At 41.6% G+C, this 26,672-nt stretch overlaps 1 protein-coding gene across 1 annotated transcript in view; it reads left to right on the forward strand.

Annotated features, from left to right (window-relative positions):
- LOC124234382 (Down syndrome cell adhesion molecule-like) overlaps positions 1 to 26,672 on the forward strand; it is a 684,040-nt gene that overhangs the window by 603,088 nt on the left and 54,280 nt on the right. The window contains exons 22-25 of the mRNA XM_046651745.1: positions 17,137 to 17,290; positions 21,568 to 21,685; positions 23,046 to 23,209; positions 24,801 to 24,899. Of these exons, the coding sequence (XP_046507701.1) occupies positions 17,137 to 17,290; positions 21,568 to 21,685; positions 23,046 to 23,209; positions 24,801 to 24,899 (535 nt within the window). The remainder of the gene's footprint in view (positions 1 to 17,136; positions 17,291 to 21,567; positions 21,686 to 23,045; positions 23,210 to 24,800; positions 24,900 to 26,672) is intronic.

Raw genomic sequence — 26,672 nt, forward strand, 5'->3', positions numbered from 1 at the left:
GTATAGGTCCACACCCGAGACCCAAACCCATGAACCCCAAGCTACTGAAGTGTAGTGCATAAACTTAACCACTACACCAACGGGACAGCCCCACAGTGTTTGTCCTTTAGTGACTGGCTTATTTCACTCAGCGTAATGTCTTTCAAGGTTCATCCATACTCTGGCATGTGTCAGAATGTCCTTCTTTTTTAGGGCTGAATAATATTTTTGAACTAATTTACTAGTTAATCTTTCAACTAAATTGATACAATTTCCCAGGTCTAGAGTCTGTAGGGGACCCAAAGACCCTGTGGCTCCCCAGACAGTCAGCATGATTAACCATAGGGAGACAACGGAGAGCGTGTGTGCAGCTCACAGAGGTCGGTGCATCTCTCTGCTGAAAAATATCAAGTTGTATGTCCCTCTGTGTCTATGTCAACAGCCGCACCTCTGCAGTCGAAGTAGCTTTAAATGTAAAATGGTCAGAGTTGGGTTCCAGGACTTTTTTATGGGTTCCTTATTTGGTTTCAAATATGCTGTTATTCTCACGGGGTGGATTCTACCATCAAAGCCCAGTGATGCAAGGCAGTAGAGATGCTGAGATGAAAAGCTAGGAAATTCTGTTCCTCTGCTTGGAGAGCCAAGCCAGTGCTCCCCTGTGTCACCTCTGATTCTCTCACTACCCTAATGTAGCACCGTGTTTACCAAAGAAAGACCAGATTATTCCCGAAGTAAAGAGAACCCGTATTCCACCAGAATGTGGAGTGCTTCTTGTTGCTCTTCGTGCCATCATTCAGCTATCTATTTGCTAAACGATTCACCTTTGCTATTTTGAGTCCAACAAGCCAGAGAGAGACCAGCAGGGTACAGAGAACTCCAGCAGCTCGCTCTCATTCTGCCTTCCCAAGCGAGTCTTTATCTCTAAACTAAAAACCCCAACCTGGCTTATTTGAACTTAGCCCGGAGTGACTGACGCTTGGATGAGAGCGCTCCCCTTTGTGGACGCTGTGGGCCGTATTGGCCCGGATCCTCCCAGCCTACAAATTACATGCAATCAAGAAGGAAGAGTACTATCCTGAAAACATGATCAAACAGCCTGTAGGATGGATAGAAATGATTTGCCCAGGGATTTCCATTGTCTCTCCATGCACGGAACAACGGGATTGGACCATCTGGTACCCTCTCAACAAGAGCCTTCCAAAAACGACAACCAGAAAAGGTGGGAAATAGCAACTGAGTTTCTCACCTAGTTGATGTCTTACAATCACTAGCAGGGTGTCTGCCTTTTGACCATATTAGAAAACACTATAGATCTAGAAATATGACTGTCATGAGGTGCCTGTAGTCTTCTGAGCTACAAGCAATTTATTAAATTTTGCAAGAAGGATCCAGAACCCCAGTCCTGTCCTCAATAAAGGGAAGTGAACCAGAATCAGTTTCATTCCATCTCTGGAGCCACATTGAGATTCATCTATTTCAAACATCATTTAAGACCACGAGGACTGTTTTCTCTAATAGGCTTCAATTTTTAGAGCAGTTTTAGGTTGACAGCAAAAATGAGCAGGAGAGACAGAGATTTCCCATACGAGGCCTATTTTTAAAACAAAATAATACCATAACAAGTAAAGATCAGAGAGAGCTAATACGTTTCTCTTAGAGGTGACTACTTGAAAACCTCATCTCTTATTCTGTTTTTTCGGATGGAATCACTGAGAAACTATAAATTACTGGAAAGGGAGATTTTTTCCCCCCATCTTTAGTTTCTATAATTTTAAGTCAGAAAACAATGCTATCAAATTTTCCGGGGCTTTTTCCTTTCTGTCTATGTGTCAGAATAAACACCAGAGGGCAGTCTTAGCTCTGTATATTTGTCTTGCTCATCTATCTGAATTTTTTCCTTGAAATGATTTCATAGTTGAATGTAGAACATGAGAGGATAAATCAGGACACACTATACTCTGTAATTTAATCTTCTTTATAAGAGTCCCTTAGCTAACCTTCTTGCTGATGTCAGTTTTCTCTCAAGATCCCTAATTCATCTTCCTTGTGAAAGGACCTTGTGAAATGACACAGGCGCCGCTCTCTTCTCCAACACGTAAAATGCGTTTTCTAATAAAAGGCATTTGTTTCATGGTGTTCTCTCAATTCAGCATAGTAAAAGATATTGGAATTTGAAACTTTGTATGTCAACAGACAAGAAACTGTAAATTCAACAAAAGACTGGTTTTCTAAAAGTGGGGCTGGGGAAACTGGAGTCTATCCGTGAGGGGAGCAAATGCAGAGTCATCGACCTGCCCCATCAGGGATTCAAAAAGCAAAGTCTCAAAGCTCATTTGCTCCAGAACCTCAGCCACATGATTTTTGGACTGTGGCTGTTGATTTTAACATACAATGATCTGAATGATCAATTCGCACACTATGATAAGCCATGAAAATGCAAAGAAGCAAGTTAACCTTGTAAGGTTCTGGGTGGAAAGCAGTCATGCTGGATTTTCCTCTCCGCTACTCCCCACGTAAAAGCAGTCTGTGAAAAATTGTGTGTACTAAATAAACACCGGGATATAGAAATCATCTGTTTTACAATGTTAAGCTGATTGACGTAGAGCTTAAAAGGTGAAATTAGATAGCACGCACTTCTCATTACTGAAGAATAAAAAAATTATGTCAGTGAGCTGTGATCCACATCAATTATTCCAGTTTCAGATGATAATCTTATCCATTATCATAGTAGGTGCTGAACAGATGTTGCTGAACGAGCAAATGAGAATGTACTAGTATTCTTGACCAAAAGGAGACTTTGGGCGACTAACTCTGCACGATGTTGCCCACCATTTGGAATTAAGCAAGTCTTCTGGGAAGCAAGGAGAGGAACTTTCACCAGGTCCAGATAACTTTCAGTCCAAAGCAGCAGGTGTGTCTTTGCCTCCCAACCCTCCCACAACTGCATTTAATAAACCAGAGTGGGGCTGAGGACAAGAGACAGTGGCCTCAGAGAACCAGAAATGCTCAGGGATCTCAAGTCAAAACATGGTGCAATAATGGAATCAGGCAAGTAGTATCTGACTTGACCATCTCTATTTATACTGATATTCATCGCAATGTTCTTTGTTCCTAGCTCAGAAGACACCCTGGACCTCCTGGTCGTAAAATTCCATCACCTCTTCCTAATGTTCTTCCTATTTTATTTCGTTTTAGCGTGGCATTCCATTGTAAAGCCATTTGTTTTTACATTCTCTCTTTCTTAGCTTCCATTACCCTTTTATTCTTTCTCTTTTGTTGCTCCCTCACCTTTGACCCCCTACCGTTAAATGTAGGCATTTTTCACTATTCCTCCTTTATTCTCTTTACATGTTCTTTACTATCTCCATGGCTCATTGAATCTATTCTCATAATTTAACTGGCATCTAAAGTTAAGGAGCACAAAATTTTTATCCCTAATCTTGACAATCTTAGAGAACCAATCAGTCCTCATGGAGACCCCACCAGTCCCTCACGTCCCACCAGTCCAGAGCCAAATTCGCTCTTGCCCCACTTCTCTTCCTGTTTCCCAGCTGAGCTAACGATCTAACAATATCCTTTGTCCTCTGACCAGAAGCCTTAAGGTTACCTTTGATGCCTTTCTTCTTCTCCACTCGTTATCTGATTGGCTACCAAATCTTTTCTTCATTTGCACAGCAAATCTATGTAGAGCAGTACTCTCAGCTAGACACTGAGCCAGCTTCCAAGGTGCGTCAGTGGGGAGAGGCTGAGTTATGCAGCAAAACAAGGAAGCCTAAAGTCTCAGTGATTTACACAGACAGTTTTTGTTTCTTTCACATTCATGTCCACTGTGAGTTGTGATAACTGCTCCAACTTACCTTCACCCCAAGAAGGACCCATGAGAGTTTTATGGCAGAGGGAAAGAAGTCTTTGGAGGGTCTGCTATAGACATTAAATTGGCCCTCATTTGTCACATGGCCTCACCCAACCACAAGGGAACAGGAAGTACAACCTTAACATGCACCCCGCAGACGGCAAACCAGAATAGAGACCAGCTCTAATGACTACCGTGGGACTGCTGTGACAAAGGGCAGAGTGTGTTTCTTTAAGGAGTTCCTAACTTGAGGAGGGCAGATAATATCAGAGATCATTATGTTCTGTGTGAGGTGGCAAAGGTCACAAGAGTGGAATGCACAGCAGAGGATGACACAGGAACACGGGCGATGGGGGTGTTACTCAAACAATAGGGTCAGAGATAGTTTCTTGGGACATATATAAAGCCCTAGCTTGCAGGAGGGGAATTTTACTTGATGAGAGGATATTATGATCAGAGGAAATAGCATCTGCAAAATGACATCCAGTCATGAGGATTCTCTCTCTGCAAAGTCTTTTTAATCCTCCCCGTTTCTTTCATGCCCACTGCCATTGCCTTGGTTCAAGTCCTCGCCTGGGGAACCAAAACTGGGTCAGAAGCCGTTCCAATACCTGTCTCAGCTCCCAGTCCATTGTCTGCATCACGGCCATAAGTATTCTTTCAAATTCTTGGTCTGATCCTATCACTCCCTTGTGCAAATTTCTTGACTTCTCCCCTTTTACCTAAAAAAATTAAAATCCAAAATCCTCAATATGATCTGTACAGATTTCCACAATCCGGCTCCAATTCCTTTCCAGTCTCATACTCTACCAAACTGCCCCCATCTGGTGTCTCAACTACGCCAGGTCTCGTGTGTGTGTGTTTGTGTGTGCGCGTGAGTGTGTGTCTGTATTGGGTCCTCCTTCCCTTTTCCCCCTCATCTTCTTATGTAAAAATGTTTATTCTTAAGGCTCAACTTAAATGCTGTGTTATTTATTCCACCATTTTTGAGCACTTCCTCAAAATGTGTTCTAGTCCCATCTGCTAAATGCTTTATCCCTGTGGTTTCCAAACTTGTTTTTTCATGGCTCACGATAGGAAATAGATTTTATAATCGCAATCCAGGACGTGCACAACAAAAGCTTCGTAAACAAAACTTACACTTACTACACATGAGGCATTCTGATATTTTCTGTTCTTTTGGGGTTTTTTTCTCCTCTATTTTATTTTTTAAGCGATTGTCATGACCCACTAAATTGCTTTCATGACTCACATTTTTTAAAATGCTGTTTTTCAACAGTTAATTCTGATGACGACCTTATGCAGAAGAGGTTGTTATTATTATCTTCACTGGACTGGTACTGAAACGGAGACTGTGCAATTTGGCCAGGACCACACAGCTCAGCAAGGAAAAGACAGAGTCTGCAAACCACAGGTTTCTGAGCTCGGGGTCTGGGCTCTTCACTCTGATGCCTACTGCCTTCCTTGGGAAGGTGGCCCCATCTCACTTCAAGGATCCTCGGCGTTGATCGCTAACGTCCCTTTGGTGTAACCATAATATCTCGCATTATCGTGAGACGGGGACATGGTTGAGCCCCTAGAATCAGTTTCCTCAGCGCAGGAACCACAGCTAGTCACTGTTATGCCTTCAGAAAATCTAGTATTATGCTGACATAGTGGATGTTCAGCAAATGTTGTGTTGAATTAAATTTTATGGATGATGACTGGGAGTCATCCAACAGAGGTTAAGTTGTATAATGAAGTTTCTACTTAATAAGGCAGGAAAGTGTGTTATACACTTTGGGATGCTTTCTATCCCAGAAGGAGTTAGATAAAATGCCTTTGCTTTTATTTTATTTATTTATTTATTTATTTTAAGATTGACCCTGCACTAACATCTGTTGCCAATCTTCCTCTTTTTTTCTTCTTCTCCCCAAAGCCCCCCAGTGCATAGTTGTATATTCTAGTTGTAGGTCCTTCTAGTTCTTCTATGTGGGACGCCACCTCAGCATGGCTTGATGAGCAGTGCTAGGTCCACACCCAGGATCCAAACCAGTGAAACACTGGGGCACTGAAGTGGAGCGCATGAACTTAACCACTTGGCCATGGGGCTAGCCCCTTTTTTTTTTTTTTAAGTGTCTTCATGGTTTATCTTTTTTTCTTTTATTGTGGTCATAACAGCTTATAACATTGTGAAATTTCAGTTGTACGTTAATATTTGTCACACACCATATAAGTGTGCCATTTTGCCCCCTGTGCCCACCCTCCACTCCCCTTCCCCTTGGTAACCACTACATTCTTCTCTTTGTCCATAACTTTGTTTATAGTCTACATATGAGTGAAATCATACGGTGTTTGTCTTTCTCTGTCTCAGCCCTATGCTTTTAAATCACTGACGTGACAGCCATTCTTCCTTAGTTCTATCTAAATGACACAATGGTGGGTCTCTTCTTTCTGTAACAGCAAAGCTAGAAATTATAGAAATGCCAACAGTTGGCATAAGAATGCACAGTCCTGTTCCATTTACACATGTGTATTTAATTTCCTGTTCATCAGAGCTTTGTTGTGTACTTGTGTGTGGTGCCCATGTATTAGTGCTCTTGTACTCAACCACATTGCACCAGAGTACTCAACATGGTCTCGTACAATCACATGGCTGGGATAAAAAGGCCTAGAAAAGTCTCCTTGAGACAGAGCGAGATCTACACATCCCAGACCTATGAAAACCAATTCTGGTTTTATAAAATCTCTTGGGAAGTATATTCTTGAAGCTTCCTTGGAAATACCTCAGAATTTCAAAGCCAATTCTGATGAAATATTGTTCTAAAGCAACTTTAAATTTTTTATGCTGCAATTTACATCTGTTTGTTAGAATTTGATCCTTTTGGGGAGTGGGAGGAGCATGTTATCTTTTATAATCTAGTCCTTTAAAAGTGGTCTTCATTCTCCTTTTACCTATCCTCAATGAACCAGCCAATAACTGCTCGATCTTTCTGTTGAATACATATTTTAGTATTCATTCAATTTCCTCAGTAATCATTCAATTTCATTGCCATCCAGTGATGCTGTCCAGTTGCTATAGTTGGTCAAAATGCAGGTGACACATACTCTAAGGTCGGGAGAAAGCTTTAAAATCCTGAGCCCAATTTTTTACTTTATGGAGCAGAGGAAAACAGAAGCATATATTCAAATAGAATTTCTGTACAGAAACAAGCCCTGGAAATCTCTTTTGAAGCTCAGTCCCACAAGATAGCCTGCCCAATTGTGCAGATAAATTGCCAATAAGTATTCTGGCTTCGAGATGGCACTCATTCAGACTAGACTGGAGTATATGCCCCTCTGAACGTGCTTCTCCAATGCTGCTTCCTGCTTTCCAAGGAGCCACAGATTAAAATGCCATTTTGATCAACCACTTTTGGAGCCTTTGAAAGATTCCAGCTTTGAAAACATCTTATCTTTTTTATTTGGACTGACACAGACATGTGGTACTATTTAGGGAAATAAATGGCTTTAAATCCTTTTCAATTAAGACCGTGGAAAATAGCTATTTTTTCCAATAATGTATGTTGTGCATATATTATTTTTTGATAAAGAAGAGCTTTTCTCACTAATTTCTTTCTTATATGTGAGAAGTTATAAGATGCTAAACTAGTTCTTTTGTGTGGAATGTGTTGAATAGATGATGGCAATCAAGTATGGCAGATGGTATGACAACAGAGAAGGCATGATCCAAAATTGTAGTAAATAGAGGTGGTTTTGTTAGAAAGAGCCTGGGAAATATAAGAATCCTGTAGTGCCAGAGTGGTAAATTGGACAGTGCCCTGATTCTAAATAATAACATGGAGATACTAGTTTCTTTCCTGCCTTTTCTGGATATCAACTTTCATTCACTTGCAAAACATTATAACAATAATTTTTATATTTGGAAGCCAAAAGATGATATATTTTGTTTGGAAAGCTTTTTTAAAAGTAGCCATAGTCATACATAGCCAATAGCAGCTACAGCAATCTCAGTAAAGTCAGAGGAAGCCACTAACACTGACCGGATGAAACAAGGATGCTATCTTTCTATAAGCGCTGGCCGTCCCAGTCTAGACTTTTAGGAAGGGCTTTGTGCCATATTTTCTCCTTTCAGAGATGAAAATAGTGAAATAAAATGGAAATAGGATCCAAATGTATTCTACGTAGGAATTTAAACAACAGAGGCAAATCTTAAACTGATCCAGCTAACTGCTTCTTCTTAATGTAATCCAGACCACTTCTCTGCCGCTAAACAGAAAGATTTTATATGCTCTGAAAGTGTTGTTGCTCTGTAATTAAGAGAGCGGTCCATTTGGTTTATTCCGTTTTGGGGGAGGTATTTTTAATCACTACTGTGAGCATTCTATCTACAAAATCAGAGCATTCAAGTGTTTTTTTAACTGCCTGTTAATAATTAGATATTAAAGCACCACATTTCTTTGATAGAATTTTCAGTAAAAGATTAATTGAAATTCTTTAAAGTGGAATTCTTTTTATATCTGACAGACACACTGAACAGCCTGCGACTCCATGGTCATTCTCTACACAGTTTTTTCCCCATTGTATTCAAATAACTTCTAGGTCCTTATTAAACTCACTTAGTACAGCAGGCATTTCCACAGTCCATTCCAGCTGGTGGTTAGTGGGTCCCAACGCTGGATCCCTGGGGAATAAGTGGAGGGAGGGGTGAGGAAGGACCACTCAGAGAGTCTGAACTCCACCCAGCAGGAAGAGAGATGGTAAGAGCATGAAGAGCATAATCCAAAGCGGAATAGAGATAAAGACCCTAAAGTACGTATAAATAAAGGGCAAATATGGCACCAGATTGAGGGGATTAAAGAAAGCTTACACGGCTTTACAAGTTCATCCATTGAGCTAAATAGCAAGAGGGATTTGCCCATTATTGGGTAAACATCCAGTTTTATAGCAATTACTAAAGAGCACTTGAAGTAGCTCATTGTGGCTAATTTTATCTTATTTACTGGTTAAAAAGTATCTTAAACATGAGCAAGAATATTACACCAGCACCACAAGGCAGAAATCATTCTGGAATGAAAGTAGGTCTGGAAGACACTGTTCACAGGCTTTTTGTGGGGTGACACTGAAGCCCTGGGAGAGTAACCTTCCAGCAACGCTTACATTCTTTTGACAAGTCTACTGTCCAGTTCCTTAGAAATCCATGACTCCATCCGCCAGACCCAAGGCAATCGAGCAGAAATGTGGAACAGTGGAAATGAGCTGCGTGGCTTGGGTGTCACAAAGTTTATACCATCAGCTGAATTTTCCATTCTGGGTACAATTTTAGGAAGGCAAACATGTCAGAAGTCTTGTAAAAACTTGCTCTAAATATTTTTTTAATGAAATGCATGAAGTTTCCATTTACTTTCCTAGGCATTTTGCAAATATTAATCCACGTCCTCAACTATGACAGTGATAGTGTTAGAAAAGGAACGCAAAGGATTTAATTTCTAGATTTTAGTAAGAATTTGTTGGAATCCCACCATGCCTCATTTTAATTAACCTTCCATTTGCCACGCCATGATCATATCTTGGTCCTTGGGGAGGGACCTTACCTTATAATCTACACAGTGGAGTTGAATTCAGTAAATGCCTGTGAATTCAAACTCAGCAACTGTTTTTGAGCGTTTCTTATTACTAGGTGTGACGTTAGGATCTTTCGCATAAATTTTCTTACCGTAATCCAAAGGAGGGATCTGTAGTCCAGCAAGTTTATGAGGCTGGCCTCAGGTGTCCTACACATCTCGTTATCCCTCATCAGTCATGGGCCTCCATATTCCCACTGTGGTGGTGTCGGCATGACCCTCCAACTACCTCCTACAATAAAACCATGAACAGTCCATTTGCAAACACAGTATTTGTGATAGCCCAATGGATAAACTACATAAATATTCTATATCTTAATTGTATGCCTCAAACAGAAAACCAAAGTCTTTCCTCAAGAACTCTGTGGATTATCCCTGTTAGGTGACATCAGCTAGAGAGAAGAACCTGCTCTTATTACTTCACAATCTCTGATGAACCAAGAAATAAATAACTGGCTGCCACTTAGAAGCCATTTCAATCGAGAGTGATTAATTAATAATAAATGTTAGGTCAACTCTGGATGCTGACAGAATCAACACGTTCAAATACATTTTAGATGAGGAAGAACAGACTTTTTTATCTCAAATGGCTAACAGGAGTTCATGATAGGCACAGAAGAATGACAACTCCAGTCTGTAAATTTCCTGTCTATTCCATCATGCCAGCACAGAGAAGAATCAAAAATGAGCTGCGGGGCAGAATTCCCCACCAAAACCCATGCTTATGCAAGTGATATGCCTGGCAGCAGAACTTCCTTAATGTTGATTGTTTCTGTGTTTCCGCAGGTCATGAAGTTAACTCTTAAGTCTTCCCTTAAAATAAATGGTTAGCCCAATTATGTAATCTATTCAAGATTAATTCACATTTTAAGCATAATAAATTCTTCTTGAATGGCTAATGTCTCTGTCTTAATTTTTAAGACAATAAGTCTAGAGAGTTGCAGTTCTAGAAGGAAATTAAACATTTAGATATTTCAATACGGAAAAATGTGTCTTTCTCCCCTCCCCACAAATTTCTTCCTTTGCCGCATTTGATTCCTTAATCTCTAAGAAAGTGGGAGTTTGCTTCTCTTATGCTGCAATTTCATGTTTTGTTGCCCTTGAGAGTCAAGCTCTCCTCTGTCACTTTTTATTCCCTCCACGCTCCATTAATACTTCAAAGTCTGTGATGTGTTGACCTAGCTGAAGTATTGGGAGAAATTTGGAAATAAAATCCATCCCTTCTCATCGAACATTCTCAGTATTTAGGAGGGAGTGTCATATAATGAAATGCATGTGAAATCAGCAAGTCAGCTTAAACACTATTGGATCGTTGTGTTGGAATATCTGATGTCCAATAAAAAGACGATTAATGAAACATAGACATAATCAATACTACTATATTTCATATAAAATATTGAGGAAAATGTTTCATAAGGAAACAATATTCATGCTCCCTCTTTCTCAGAGCAAGCGTTTTTGGCTGAGCATTAAGGAAAAGGATTTAATCAAATGGACTTGCTTCACTACCCTGAATGAGCTTGACTCATTTTTTTCCCATTTAGCTCTTTTTTTCTCACCTGTTGCCACCCCTTGAAATTGTTAATAGTTGAATTATGCACTATCTATAGATAAGTGATGCTGTTTAAAATAAATGTTATATAATTTGCAATACACCCTTGTATAGGCGCTACTTCGTGCCTACGGACTTCCCTTTTGAGGCATCCAGTCTTGCTCTCTCCCGTGGGGTCCGTGTGTAAGCATCTTTACCCCAGCCAGCCCCAGCACAGCCTTCTCTCCCATTGTGAGCAGGGCTATCCTTTGCCATTATGGCTAGCCTTAGCCTTCTCAGCTGTGACTCACTTGCCAATCTCTATGTCCTTCCAGACTCCAAGATCTCTGAGTGGTTTTCTTGGAGCTCAAAGACCCCTCTCACCCCTAGGTGGGAATGCACACAGACCTCTCTCAACAGAAAAGTCCTTATTCCTGACTCAGCCTCTTATGGGGCCCAGAGATGCTGATGGGCAAAGCCTCAGAACCAGAAAGCCCTGCGTATGTGATCTCATGTTTCTTGTTAGGAGAAAAGGTACTGGCATCTTCGGCACTATTCTCACCTTTTAAGGCCATTGCTAAAACTTCAAGACAATAGGAAAAGTCACATTTAATATCCAGTGACATATATTACAAAGAAAACATATCAACTCTTCGATTGCTTAAGATGTGCAGCTGGCAACTTTCTGCTTGCCCTTCTGCTGAGACCAGAAAAAAAGTGCCTAATTATGGCAGTCATCAGGGGAATGCAGTGGCATCAAAGGGTGGCAACGCCAGTGCAACTGACTTTCCCAAATAAACAGTAGGAACCTTGAACAGCTTGACTATTCCGTTCCAACCTAATCTATAGAGAAACATCATTCCAACTGGAGGAATTTTCTATAAATAAACCTTTTACTTCAGCTCTTGGTTAATCTTCCATATAAATAGTGAACAAATATTTTTGCGTAGGAAATCATATTTTTACCTTTGATTTTAGCCATGCTTCATGTTGCAGGTAAAAATTAAATAAAATACATGTTTTAGTGATAGTCAAGGACCAATGGCACCTTATAGACAGGATACTTGTTGAGTTTCAACTAAAAGCTATGTACTCTTCACAGGAAATCCTAAATTTGTAAATACATTTTAATGCTCTGTTAATGCAGTTGTTACACTTTGCACATCATTAAGCTTTGTAAAATTAATTTGGCAACAACGTAGCCTTGGAACATGGCAGAATGCAAGTACACACAGTCTTGGGATTATTTCCTCAGTTTGCCAGGAGGCAAGCCAAATTCCCTCTGAAATTCTGGAGGCATTAATTTTCCCATGATTTTCTGAAGATGAGAGAGGACTGGTGTGGGCGGTGGAGGGAGGAGGGAGAGTACAGATGTGTGCACACACATGCACGTGTGCACACTAATGTATATGTGCACACCTGAAGAATCTGTGCAAGGACCCTGTAGTCTCCCTTTAATCACCTGACACTGTGTACCTGTAAGTTAAATATTTGACAATGGGCAATTCTCTGACGTGATTGTGAGGGAGCATAGGATGTATGACGATTAAGATGTATAGTTAACATTTACGTCCCTTATTTAATTGCACAGCTGGTCTTGCTTTTTATGCAGCCTGTTGACCTACTAAGGTCTACTTAACAGCTTGCAGGGGTAGAAATAAGTCCTTCCTGTGCTCGGCTGCTCATAATTGGCAGCATGGAGTGTGTGAGGAAACAGCACTGGACTTGAGAGTGGAAGCACCGAGCTTGAGCCTCTGTCCACCCTCGGCTGGCATCACGACCTCAGTGAGTCACTGACTCGGTCCCTACCTTCGTTTCCTTGTCTTAGTCAGCTTGGGCTTTTATAACAAATACCACAGGGGGAGGCTTAAACCACACACATTTATTTTTCACAGTTCTGGAGGCTGGGAACTCCCAGGTCACGGTGCTAGGAGGTCTAGTGTCTGGTGAGAACCCACTTCCTGGCTTTTTGTTGTATCTTCACTTGGTAGAGAGAGAGAGTTCTGGTGTCTTCATTCCCTTATAAGGCACTAATCCCATTTGTGAGGGCTCCACCCTTATGACCTAATCACCTCCATGACAAGACCACACCTCCTAAACCATCACATGAAGGATTTGGGCTTCAACCTGTGAATCTGGAGGAAGACACAAACATTCAGTCCATACCATTCTGCCCCTGGATCCTCGAAATTCACCTCCTTTTTACATGCAAAAATCCATTCATTCCATCCCAATAGTACTGTAAGTCTTAACTCATTCTAGCATTAACTCTGAAGTCTAAAGTCCAAAGACTCATTTAAATGTCATCTAAGTCAGATATGGGTGAGACTCAAGGTACAACTCATCCGGAGGCAAATTGCTCTCCAGCTGTGAACCTGTGAAGAAGACAAGTTACGTGCTTCCAAAGTACAATGGCGGGACAGGCACAGGGTAGGCATTCCCATTCCAAAAGGGAGAAAAAGGAAAGAAACAAGGGGTGATGGCTTCCAAGGAAGTCCGAAACTTAGCAAGGCAAACTCCGTTGGATCTTAAGGCACAAGAATAGTCTTCATAGGTTTAATGCTGCATCCTCCAGGCCCACTAGGATTACAACATCACCGCCACTGCTGAGTGCGGCTGTGCCCGTGCTGGGGCCCTCTGCAGGGACCCCACCCAGGCGGTGGTTCTCTTCACCAGAGTAGACCCCAGGGATCTGCCAGGTGGGCGTTTGATGGCCACAGCTCCAGGGGGGTCCCCGCCCCCAAAGCTTCAATTACAAAGGTGGTGATCCTGCTGATCTCTGAATGTCCTTCAGAGCCATTCTTCCCTTTTCTTGAAGAATAACACAAGTTCACAGCCAAATAGCTTTATGGTCCTGCTTTGTAGAATCTGAGTTCAACAGCCTGCCTTGGTTCTATCCCATAAACTGGCAGCGTTCTCATGGGGTGGCTGATTAGGCTCGTGCGTTCACACCCAAGCTAATCTCCTGATCAAATGGTTGCCGGGCAGCATCCTCCAGTGTCCTCACCCAAATTTGCTTTCTCATTTTTGGGGGAATATGGATAGCCTGAGAATTTTCCAAATTTTTAACTTCTAGTTCCTTTTTGCTTCATTCTTTCTTCAATTCATTTCTCTCTTCTTGCATTTTACTATGTCGGTAAAGTCAGTCAAGAGGAACCAAGCCACGCTTTCAACACTTTGCTTAGAAGTCTCCTCAGCTAAGGATCCGATTTCATGCTTGCAATTCCACCTTCCTCAGAACACTGGAACACAGACACAATTCAGCCAAGTTCATTGCCACTTTGTGACCAGGATCATCTTTTCTCTGTTGTGCAATTCTGTATGTCATTATTCGCGTTCTCTAAGAAGATGGGGCTCTCCCCAGCTCTCCTCTTTTCTTTCTGACCTCTCACCAGAATCACCTTTAGCAAGGCAACATTGGCTTTTTTTCTAACATCAACCTCAAAACTCTTCCAGCCTCTACCCCGTTCAAAGCTGCTTCCGCGTTTTCAGGTATTTGTTACAGCGTCACTCCCATTTCCTTATGCTAATTTTCTGTGTTTGTTCTGGAGGCTAGAAGCCCTAGATCATGGTGCCGGCATGATCAGGGTATGGTGAGGGCCCTCTCCCAGGTTGCAGACTTGTTTCCTCACATGGTGGAAGGGGACAAGGGAGCTCTCTGCAGCCTCTTTTCTAAGGGCATTAATCCCACAGCCTAATCACCTTCCAAAGGCCCCACTTCCTATCCCATCACCTTGGGGATTAGGTTTCAGCACATAAATTTGGAGGGGACGTTCAATAGCACTTGGATAGTTTTTGACAAGAAGTCTGCTGGCATCCTCATCTTTGTTCCTTCGTGTGTGTGTGTCTTTTCTGCAGCTTTTTTTTTTCTTTTTCTTTTGCTGAGGAACATTCGCCCTGAGCTAACATCCATTGCAAATCCTCCTCTTTTTTAACCCGAGGAAGATTGTCCCTGAGCTAACATCTGTGCCAGTCTTCCTCTATTTTGTATGTGGGACGCAGCCGTAACATGGCTGATGAGTAACGTAGGTCTGTGCCGGGATCCGAACCTGCAAGCTGGGGCCACCAAAATGGAGCATGCCGAGCTTAACTACTACACCGTGGGGCCAGCCCCTCTGGCTGTTTTTAGGGATTTCTCTTTATCACTGGTTTTGAGCAGTTTGATTATGACGTGGCTTGGTGTGGTTTTCTTCATATTTTTATGGCTGAGGTTCTTGGCTTTATGGATCTGTAGTTTTCATCAAATTTGGAAGATTTTCAGCCACTATTTCCCCAATCGTTTTTCTCTGTCCTACGTGCTTCCCTTCCTTTAAGTGATTCCAGTTTTATTTATGTCGGGCTGCTTGATGTTGTCCCATAGCTCACTAAGGCTCCTTTAAGTTATATATTCTCTTTTCTCTCTGTGCTTCATCTAGTAATCTGTCTTCAAGTTCACGAATCTTTTTTTTCTACGAGAGCTAATCTATTAATCTAATCCAGTGCCTTCTTCTTCTCACACATTATAATTTCATTTCAAGTTTAACTTGGGTCTTTTTATATCATTCATGTATCTACTTCAATTTTTGAGTGTATACAGTTATAGCTGTAATACAATTATAATAACTTTTCAATGGCCTCGTCTGCTCGATATAATATCTCTGTCAATTATGGGTCGATTTGGATTGATTGAATTGTATTTTTTTACGAGTCGTGTTTTTCTGCTTCTTCACCTTCCTGGAATTTTTTATAACAGCTTTTCTGAGGTATAATTCACATACCAAGAAATTCATGCTTATAGAGTATACGATTCAGTCATTTTTAATATATTCACAGAGCTGCACAAAGTTCACCATTATCTAATTTTAGAACATTTTCATCATCCGAAAAAGAAACCCCACACCCGGTAGCAGTTTCTCCTCATTCTCTCCCTCCACTACCCTGCCCCCAGCAACAGCTAATCTGCTTCTATCTCTGTGCATTTGCTTATTTTGGACATTTCTTAGAAAGGGATCATAAATATGTGGTCTTTTGCGATTGGCTTCCTTCACTAAGTATAATGTTTCCAAGATTTATCCAAGCCGTAGCATGTGTCAATACTTCATTCCTTTCTATTATTGAGTAATAAGTTGTATGGATACAACTTATTTTGTCTATCCATTCATCAGTTGATGGCTATTTGGGTTGTTCATATCTGGAAATTTTTTATTGGATGCCAAACATTGTGAATTTTACCTTATTGGGTACTGGATATTTTTATTTCCATGAATATTTTTGACTTTTGTTCTGGGATGCAGTTGTTACTTAGTGTCAATTTAATCTTTATGAATCTTGCTTTTAATATTAGTTAGGCAATACCCATGTGATGTCCAATCTAGGGCTAATTATTGCCCATCACTGAGGAAAGACCCTTATGTACTATATCTAATGCTCCATGAATCTTGAGGGTTTGCCCTCTGTCTGGTGGGAACAGGCACTATTCTGTGTAAATGCTGCGTGCTGTGACCTCTGATCCTTTCAGGTGGTTCTTCCCTGGCCTCGGATAGTTCCTCACATGTGTGCACAGATCCACTCAGTTGAGTACCCCAGTGGGACGCTCTTTAGCTCTCCAGAGCTTTCTGTGTAGCTCTCTCCTCCCCGGTACTCAGTCCTGTGAACTCCAGCTCCCTACTAGTCTCTCAGTTCTGTCTCCTCAAGTCAGGGAAGCTGCTGGGCTCCTCCTGGGTTCCCTTCCCTGTGTCATGGCCTGGAAACTCTCAAAAAATGTAAACACCCTCCAATTGTGGGTCTTGCCTCATTTGTTTCCTGTATTTCAGAGATGATCGTCCTTCCTTAGTGGAGGAACAATGCCTTTGAAACTGTTGTTTCATATATCCTGCATGTTCTGTGGTTGTTTCCAGTAGGAGGCTAAATCTGGTTCTTGTTACTCTAATTTAAGGGTTAGATTTAAAGGACCCCTAATTTAAAGGATTATATTACTGATTGGTGGCTGTCAAAGCTGCTGCATAGAGAAAGGTAGACTATGGGGAGATAGATGTATATGTATTCATATTGCAAATCCAGCCTTCCAGAGAGGGACTAATGGTGGCTTTGGTTTCTTATGATAGATGATATGTTAATAACCATTCCTTTAGGAAATCCATTTGTGCCATTTGCCTCCTTGAATGTGGGAACATTTATGTCTCCTCTCACAGGTGATCAGCGAGTTTGAAGCCTCTCCTGACTCATTTTCCTACAGAATTCCTAACCTGAGTCGGAATCGTCAGTACAGCGTCTGGGTTGTGGCCGTGACTTCGGCTGGGAGAGGCAACAGCAGCGAGATCATCACCGTAGAGCCATTAGCTAAAGGTGTGTCACTGTAGAAAGGACCTCCTTTCCCACTGTCATTTGACTGTTTTTAAGTCTCTATTTAATCCGAAATAAAGCTTACAAAGGCTTAAAAATGAAGTAAATCAGAACCTCGCATGTTACCATATTTCAGCCCAAGAAAAAGGGTGGCTGCTAGCTGGCACTGGGCTTTTGGGCGTATCAGAAAAGAATCCTCCTAGAGGTGTGGGTGGCTCTACAACTTAATATGTCTTTTGGGAAATTAAGAAAAGGAGCTCCCACTCACCTCTATGGGTAGATGAAAATCGCTACATAGCAACTTCCCAGCAAGGTCTACTTTCACCAAAACCAGGTACCATACTTCTTAAAGAGAAATGTCTGTGTTTTGGTCTATGGAATTTGGAACCTTACAAGTATAAGGGGATAATTAGCTCTTCTTCTGTTGATAGAGTGCTATAAACAAAGACCTTAAGTAAAAGTGGGAAGTTGGAGTCAACAAAGAACAAAAAGTCCCTAAAAATGAATAGAATGTCTTCCCGTTGAGATGTTAAGAGCACGTATAGGCACAGAATATTCTTATTCTACTTCTGGTCATTGCTACCACCCTGTGCACAGGGTCCCCCTGAATTAGCACTCATCATGATCAGGTGTACCTACATCACAATTCCAGGCCAGTGGGAGCTGCCCCATTATTTTGGACTACACCACATTGGCCATTTGTTACTCATGCGGGTTCTAGGTGCCTGAAAGAGAGAGTGAGCTTTCCAAGATTGCAATTTCACCTCTAAGTGCTCTTAATAACATGCTTATTAGTGTGATAGCTGAGAAAGAGAGAATAAAATACTGAGGGAAAAAGAGAATAGTGTCACATTTTAAAAACAAATACAGATAGAAAATAAGCATGTTGTTGGTAAGGAAAACAAATTGGTGGATTTTTTTGTTTTTATTTATCATACTCTTTGATCATGATATCGAGCCACCCCTAACATACACTCTCTAACATTTGAACACAATGATTATTGATGGGCATAAGGACAGCACTGTGGGATTAAAAACAGAAATGCAACATAAGATGTAGGATTAACGATGGCTAGACCTCCTCTCCTTTTGTGTGTTCGATGTTATATCTCCAGACATAGCCAGGAATGTCCTGGCTGAGGTTGTAGGAGGTGATATACTCAAAGGGGCACAAAAGAAAACTGGCTACTTCCCCAGGAGTACGACTTGTCTGGGGAAATTAAATGTCATTTGGCCATTTCTTAAATCATTTTGAGTGCCTATTGTATGTCAGGCATTAGGCTAGGGACACAGGGGTGATATAGTCGAGGAAGCCTGACCATTGAAGCAGATATCCCTGTTTCCCTGGCTTGACATAGTAACACAGGCCAACACAGATATTCCTGGACAGGTGGCTCATTCCACATGGTGACTCAGGGATCCAGGTCTCCTCCACCTTGTGATTTCAAGTCCTGGGGTCCTTCATGTCCAGCCACATAGATGGAGAGAGAGAGGGCATGGAGGCTGGCAAGAGAGGTTTTCATGGGCCAGACTTGGAAGCATGGTCATCAGTTTTACCCACATTCTGTTGTGTAGAATGAAGGCTTGAGCCCTAGTGATTTTCAAAACAGAGCTGGGAAAGGAAGCCAGGGTGAATGTCAAGAAGGAAAAGGAAACAGGGTTTGGTAAGCACACAAGAGTCTCTTCTAAGGATTATATATATATAAATGATGTCTACCTGCCCTCAAGGATGAGTGCAGTTACATGACAAGGGAAGACAATGGTGTTGCAACATGAGAAGGCCTCCAGCTGAGAAAGAGGGTAGCATGTTGGAGGTCCAGGGGGTCTGGCGAGGGGAAGGCTCTGGTTTTACTATTTTTTAATATGTCAGCTAGCAAGACATGTTTGTAGGGCAATGGAAGGCTCCAGCAGAGAGGGAGAGGTTGATAACACAGGAGAAAGAGCGATGGCCACAAGACCGAGGTTTGCTGGAGGAAACGCAAGTGAGTTTATAGATTTGGTGGCAGGAAATGCAGAGTTCCCAGCGGTGTCTTCAATTTTCTCTTTCAAGTATTAGGCAATTTAGTTGCGGGGGAGGGGGGTGGGGGTGGAGGTGGATGGAGGACCAGAAATTTGAGAAGAGGAGGGACAAGAGGAAATCATCATTGCAGAGAAGCAGGAAGGAATTCACTAAGGAAACAGAAGGACCGGCAGGGAAAGCTGAAGAGTCTGGTGTAGGTTGGTGATCATGAATGCACAATGGTTCCCAAATCACATGGATTTCTCCAGAAATGTTCAGCTTCTCATGCTCAAATGGGGTTCACACAGAGTTAGGGTTGATCTAGGTGGATTTTCTGGAAAGGGGCTGAGCTGGGGAGTTCCTCAAGCATGGAGCAAATGTTCAGGCTGGCAGGCACCACTCGGAAGCCCCAGACACTGGCAAACCGTAAAAACAGAAAGGTTCAAGCTGGAAGGATGGGGCTCAAAAAGCAGATGGGAAATCGTCCCTAAGTCCTGGAATTAATTTTAAGGTTTATAACCAGCATATTTAAGAGCTAAAGCGGAATGCAATGGAATAGAGTCAAATAGTCTAGCCTAGACTTGAAAAAGAAGCAGAATGCATCATACACACTAAGTATTAATTTGCATAACTGTTTTCACGCGCACATCTTAATATGTGTGTAACTTCTGGGATTTGTGTAAAATATATTTCTTACAGTAGAGGGGACTCTTAAAAAGCTTGAAAGCCCCTAACTCTAGCTAGGTTTCACGAGTTCTCCCCTAGTTTTCTGTGAAAACATTCCTCATAAAAGGACAGTCTGAAAGGTTTGAAAGGGAAAATGCAAACTACCAATGCCAGAAAGCCGGTGCTACCTGACCAGGATATTTCTCTTATCATGATGAAAATCTGCAACGTCAAGGACTGATAGAGTGGTCTCCGCCCTAGAATACTCCATTCTGTGGTGAAGGGTGCCATCCATGAGCCGTCTCGGAAGACCCTTCTCTAAGGAGGAAGAGCTTCTGTTTCCCCTGCAGGCAGGAACGTTGCTTCAAATACTTGGTTGGGTTTTGTTGTAATATTTGCTGCACAAAAATGGTCCAGCTTCTGAGCCCACTGGCATTTCCTCCTTCTCTCTGCTCTTGCCCACAGAGCTCAGAACAACAAAAACGGGAGTTGTTTGGTAGACCTCAATGACCAAGGCTTGTATTCTAGACCAGGATGACTCCATAATGAGTTGGCTCCAGGAAACCCACCTTTCCTGGAATTCCAGGGCTTTCCTGGGGAATTTGCCCCCTATGCCTGTTGGTCAGTCCAAACTCTCAAGCCTGAAGTGGTAGAGGGGTCCCAACACTGGTCCCATCTTTATGGGTCCAGAATCAGATTGCAGCCACCTTCCACTTGCAGTCTTAAGACCACATCTGTGTGCATCTGGCCATGCTGAGCTTGCAGATGGAGCATTGTAGAAAGTACTGTCCCAGTGTATGGCAAAGGTCAGGCAGATGATTCTGCTTCTGGAAGACTTGTGTCTTGGTGTCTCTGTCATCTTTTGTGTCTCACTCAAGAAGGTGGTTCTAGGAGCCTGTCAGTGCTGGGCCCCAATAGTCTTCAAAGAGGCCCCTGCTGACGCGAGTCCACCCTGGGCTTCTCCCCCTCTACCTCCTGAGCCCTCCTGTTACTTGGGGACTGTGCCAGCACCAGACACCTCTGCATGATGCTCCTGTTCAAGCATCTGAATCACTGTCCCAAGTAAATGGTTGTTTTTCAAGAGAGGCCACTCTGAAAATGTTCATTTTCCTTAATGTTTATGCAGAAGATCAAGTTTATATAATAAAGTCAGGAAGGTACCACAAAACTGATAAATAGAAGTTGTTCCAGTTTTACTTCCTCCTGTCTTTGGGGGCTTTATGTTTTGTATTGTCTATTCTCTCAGATATGAAAAATGTATTTTAATGTGCAGTTTTTGCTGTTGAGATAAATTGCTTAATAAAGTGCTTTGAAAAATATTTGGGCTCATAGAAAACACAGCTTGGAGCTGCCAAGCTTATGAAGCCCCAAATATTTAATTGTAGTCAATAGAAGGGGGAAAAATGCTACAATAGGAGGTTTTCAGCTATTTGTATGTTCTTACAATGAAAATCCCTTGTACACACCCGGACACCGAGAATAATGTTGAGAGGTGTGACGTTAATTGGCGGTGCTGCACTCGCCTTTTTTAGGGGTGTTGCTATAGTGGGCAAGGTCATTTTGGCCTCTGTGTAGACAAGTGGAGTAACTGGGCTTCTGCTGTTTGGTGCTCCAGCCCCCGCACGAATCCTGACCTTCAGTGGCACAGTGACTACGCCATGGATGAAAGACATCGCCTTGCCTTGTAAAGCTGTCGGGGACCCTTCTCCTGCAGTAAAATGGATGAAAGACAGGTAACCAGTAACCCAGTGTATGCCCTCAGTGAACTCTGAGAGATGGCATCAGACATACAGTGTTGGGTCCAGTGGTCGAACCTGGTATTCATTTACTCTAATGAAAGCTCCAGGAAACCTACTGACTGATTCGAGATAGAGGGGAGGTCAGGGTGCGGGGTGGATCTTAGCTTTAGCACTAAAAGGATCAGATCTATTGTGTCAATCCGCCGTAAATTCACAGCCTTTAAGTTTGTAAGAGAATTATTTCAAGGAAAAGAGTCTCGTCAACCCCATAATCTCTGTAAGTTTTCTGTGCCTTGTCGCCTAAATTTCCTGTACAACCAAGATGAATGTACCCAAGGTTATGTGAGACTTAGCGCCCATCTCTTCCCCTTCCAAGATAATGGACCGACTAACCCTGACTCAAATGCTCTGAGAAATAACTTTAAGAAATGCAATACATTAGCACTTTGCTAATACAAAATCTGATTTTCCATACTCAACAGTCATTATTAAAATAATAGCAGCTAAGATAGAAGGGAGAAAGTGGGTGAGAAGTATTCTGTCAGCGTAACTTTTTTAAATGCTTTCTCTCTATTCAGAGGAAGAAATTAGGTTATAAATAAAGGGTTGAGAATTCACTAATGTGCCCAGAGATTTGATTTAAAACGGATTCTGAAGAGTACCTATTTTCAAAACAAAAGCACTTGAAAGACATAACCTATTGAAATAACGGTCTTCATCCAGTGACCACTTTTCTCATCTCTTTTAAAGTCAGTTAATCCAAAGGAAATAAGTATGCTCCTAAGGTCAAGTGGCATTCTGACTGATTTGGGGATGACCCTAGATGACTGGACTCTCACCACCGTGGCCTCGCTTATGACAGCAAGGAAACTCTCTTTATACTAGGGTCAGCTCATTGCCCTGTTGAGATGCTACAGTTCATTTCTTATGTCAAAATTGTTAACAACTATAACTTCAAATGAATCTACCAGAGGTCCGAAAATTTAGTTGTTCCTACATGATTTGGTCAAAATGGCACTTCTGTCCACAAGAGGATTTCCCAAAAAGGGGAAGTTACTGGTGCCTGCACAGTGGAGGAGAGAAAGGCCCACTGGGGCTATGGCAGTTATTGACATATTCGAGGAGCCAGAATCTAGGCCTTTGACACAGACCTCACTCCAATATAGCATTTTTTACAAAGTACAAAACTCAGCTATTTGATTGTTTTTGTCATATGATGATAGTTTAGTTCTTACTTAATACAAGCTTCCAAATGTGTCGTTTGCTTCAGAGAGAGTCTTTATGCTTTTCCCCAACCTCAGCTAACTTGGATTGTAATTTCTTTAATCTGTGCCTTTTTTTTCCTGTGAGGCAGTAACGGGACACCCAGCCTAGTAACGATTGATGGGCGAAGGAGCATCTTCAGCAACGGAAGCTTCGTTATCCGCACGGTGAAGGCAGAAGATTCCGGCTATTACAGCTGCATCGCCAATAACAACTGGGGATCAGATGAGATTATTTTAAATTTACAAGTACAAGGTACAAAATTTGGGGACTCTCTTTCGTGACTTTTTTTGTACGTATGCCTATATGCAAAGAGTAAAATTGAACAAACTTAAAAATCAGCCTTTATAAAGAGCTAATTGCTATTTCCATGTTACAAAAAAATACGTGTTCATTTTGGAGAGTGTAATTTAAAAAACTCGAAGAAAATAAAAAGCATTCATAATCCCAGAGATAACACTGTTTACAGTTTTGCATCTAGAGAGCTTAGTCTCATTTTTCTTTCTGTGTGCATCGCTAAGAAAGTCCTTCTTAATAACTGCCACTAATTGCATGGTTGACTCTATTCTATATAAGTGTAACCCAGAAAATACAAATAAAAATAAGTCTGAACCGAGGTCTTTTAAGGTCTTCTAAGTAACTAAATTGTTATAGGCAATGTAAGTAAAAAAGACACTGACTAAAACTCTGTGTATTGCTACAACATTTAGTTCTGTATTTAATACAACGCACGTAATTTTTTCGTGATATCATACACAAAAGGTACGTGACAAATTCAAGATTTCAAATTAAAATCATATGTAAAATCCCAAATGGCCACTGATGGGGTTCAAATTTGGAACAGTGATTTTTTATTAGTGGAATCAAAACATATGCGTCTTTGGGTTTAAATGTTGTCACATTAATAAATCGCAGCAAGTAAAAATAAAATCAATATTGTCCTCGGTAGGAAGGGAGAGGAGGAGAAGAACCATATTTTTTAAAAAAACAATGAATAATTGATCTGGAATTTCAAGTATATTGAAGTCGGGAGCATTTCAGGGCATTTAAGAAGATAGACACTATATTAATGACTCTAAAGAGATAGGTCAATGTTTTATGCCTTCGGGTTAATATATCAGGCTTCTCTCGGAGGAAAGAGAAGGACGTTTTATGGGAAGCTTTCTGTATAATTTGGATAACCTGATTCCGAATTTCTTCAGCACTTCCATCCTCAGAGCTAATCCAAAATAGTATTGAGGCTCATTGGTTGAAAGTATGTATTCTTCAAACCTTGTATGAACTCTCAAGGTCACATGCTGCTGCTTGGCGGCACGCCTCTGATTTTCAGAGCTGAGTGAGTGTGTGCACATGTGGGTGTTGTGTCTTGGGGGAGTAGTTAAAGTGGAAATTTTTGCAATTCTTTTCCCCTCTAGCCACTCTTCTCCTCTCCCTTTCACGTCCCTGAGAACAGAACAGCTAAGTGGATACCATTTATCTTTCTCGCTGGAATCATGGCAGAAATTCAGAGTAAAATAATGCATGCATCCTTAGTAAGTTTTAAAAAGATTTTAGTTAGTGATGAACAACTCAGAAATTCAAGAAGTCAATGAGAAAATGAGTTAGATATAAATCTAAATAGAAATGTGGTTGAATTTTCTTTAAATAATAGATTCGCTCTGTTCTCTCTCTTTAGCCCAGGATATCAACGAAATAGACATTTTGACAGAAGTGAATTGCATATTTTGGCAACCTAAAACACTTATTTAATAAATGGCTGTTAAAAATGATTTGGTAAATGACTGTTAAAGAGGATGAAGGATGTGAAAAACTAATTCTTGTTTTCTAACAACTGTTTCCTCTCTAGTTCCACCAGATCAGCCTCGGCTGACGGTGTCCAAAACCACGTCTTCTTCTATTACCCTCTCCTGGCTTCCTGGAGACAACGGGGGCAGCTCTATCAGAGGTAATAGAAATAGCTTGTCCACAATAGTTGTTTAATTGTCATTATCCACAGGCTGATGTGACACATCTTTATCAAATAATTATGTTAGTTTATTCCTCCAAAAAATACATTGCATAATTAATCCTTCCATTAACTAAACAGGAAACCATGCATCTATTTTTGTGGTATTTGTTGAAACTCATCATTCATCCAAGGAGTCCCGTTCACAAAATTATTATTGTGCATCCAGTCTGAGTGAAATATTAACAAATGCAGAAAAGAAAAAAAAAACCAGCTTGGTTATCTCGCCTCTGAAATTCCGCATGCCGTTTCTTCCACATGTTGTCAACATTATCGTTCATTCATTCATGTGTTCAATCATTCATTCAAGTAACCACAGTTCCTGTTCTGACTTATAAAATAATAAAAGATGGAGAACCTAGAATTTAGATGGGAAATGACCTATTTGCACAAAGCTTTTGCAATTAGTGTATACTAGAAAAGGATAAAGGAAGTTTGTACTGAAGGATTGAGATAGCGTGATAATTCCAGCCTAAGTGGAGGTGGGAGAACATCATTCTAAGTAAGTTGTCGACCAGGGAAAGGGAGACAATCCAGAGGAAGAGACTGAAGATGCGCAGGAGTGCGGGACTAGGTGATGAAAGAGGTCCTGGATTGGGTGGGAGAGGATGGGGGGCTTAGATTTCCGAAGGCAGAGGACTTCCTTTCTTCCTAGAGAAGGGCAAGGTGAGAAGACGACTAGAAATATAGGGGCATTTTAGGGTGAAGCCAGTGGTATGCTGGACCCCCAGCTCCTTCTAGCTCATGAGATCGAGTTGTCGCATCTCTTCCCAGCTTCACACTCAGTGACTACAGCCAGGCTGGGGGTGTTTACACACCATGAAAATCAGAAATGCTACCAATCATAGCTCTTCTGTTTTTTAAGAGCTGGTCATTAAACATTTATCAGCATTCTGCTGGGTAAAGGGGAGGATGTCCCCTTTTATTAGGAAAGGAGAAGGTGAGATTATTTTTTGAAAATAGGTGGATGATTAGGGGTGAGGATTCTTTGTGGGTTTGAGGAGCGTGGGAAAGATTTGTAACAGCTGCCGTGTGAAATGCACAGGGAGTCATTAATAGATGAACAAAGTCATTGCCTAGTGGGAACAAGGCCCCAGCTGCAGAGAAATAGCACAGATTGTAGCGGGCACAATTATCACCATTTAATGACTTTCTCAAGTGATGCTGGACAGCTGGGAAGAAAAGCGGATCACAGGTTACCAGAGTTGGTCCTACCAGACCGGGGGATAAGTGTGGCCAGAAATCAGAAGAGTGAGGAAAACCAGACTCTGTATCGAAATGGTCTACCAAAAATTCTAGGCTAGTTAGAGAACCTTTTTATGGAAAAAAATGGGGCACCAGGGAAAGAGTTCAAGGGACCCCAGGACTCTAGGTTCAAGTGAAATGAAGTTTTGGATCCATTAGTGTGAGAGCTTAGTAGAAGTAGTACAGGAAGAGTGTCAGAGTGGAAGGTCTTAGAGATGAGGCCAATTTTTGTGATGAAGAATTTCCAAGCAAAGGCAACCAGAGGGCCCTGAAACACAGTGGTGGTCAAAGCCATTGGCATGAGGGCTCCTATTGCCAAGGGTTGGAAAAGCTTCCTCATAGTGGTTTAGACGATGGAAATTAGAAGGAAAATGCAGTCCCCACGGTGTGTAGGGCACCAAGGAGGTGTTTTGGGCAAAGCCGGAGTGGAAGTCAGGCTATGATGGTGGGAGCATGGAGTACACAGAT

The sequence above is a fragment of the Equus quagga genome, unplaced genomic scaffold, assembly GCF_021613505.1.
Source record: "Equus quagga isolate Etosha38 unplaced genomic scaffold, UCLA_HA_Equagga_1.0 73442_RagTag, whole genome shotgun sequence".
Taxonomy (NCBI): domain Eukaryota; kingdom Metazoa; phylum Chordata; class Mammalia; order Perissodactyla; family Equidae; genus Equus; species Equus quagga.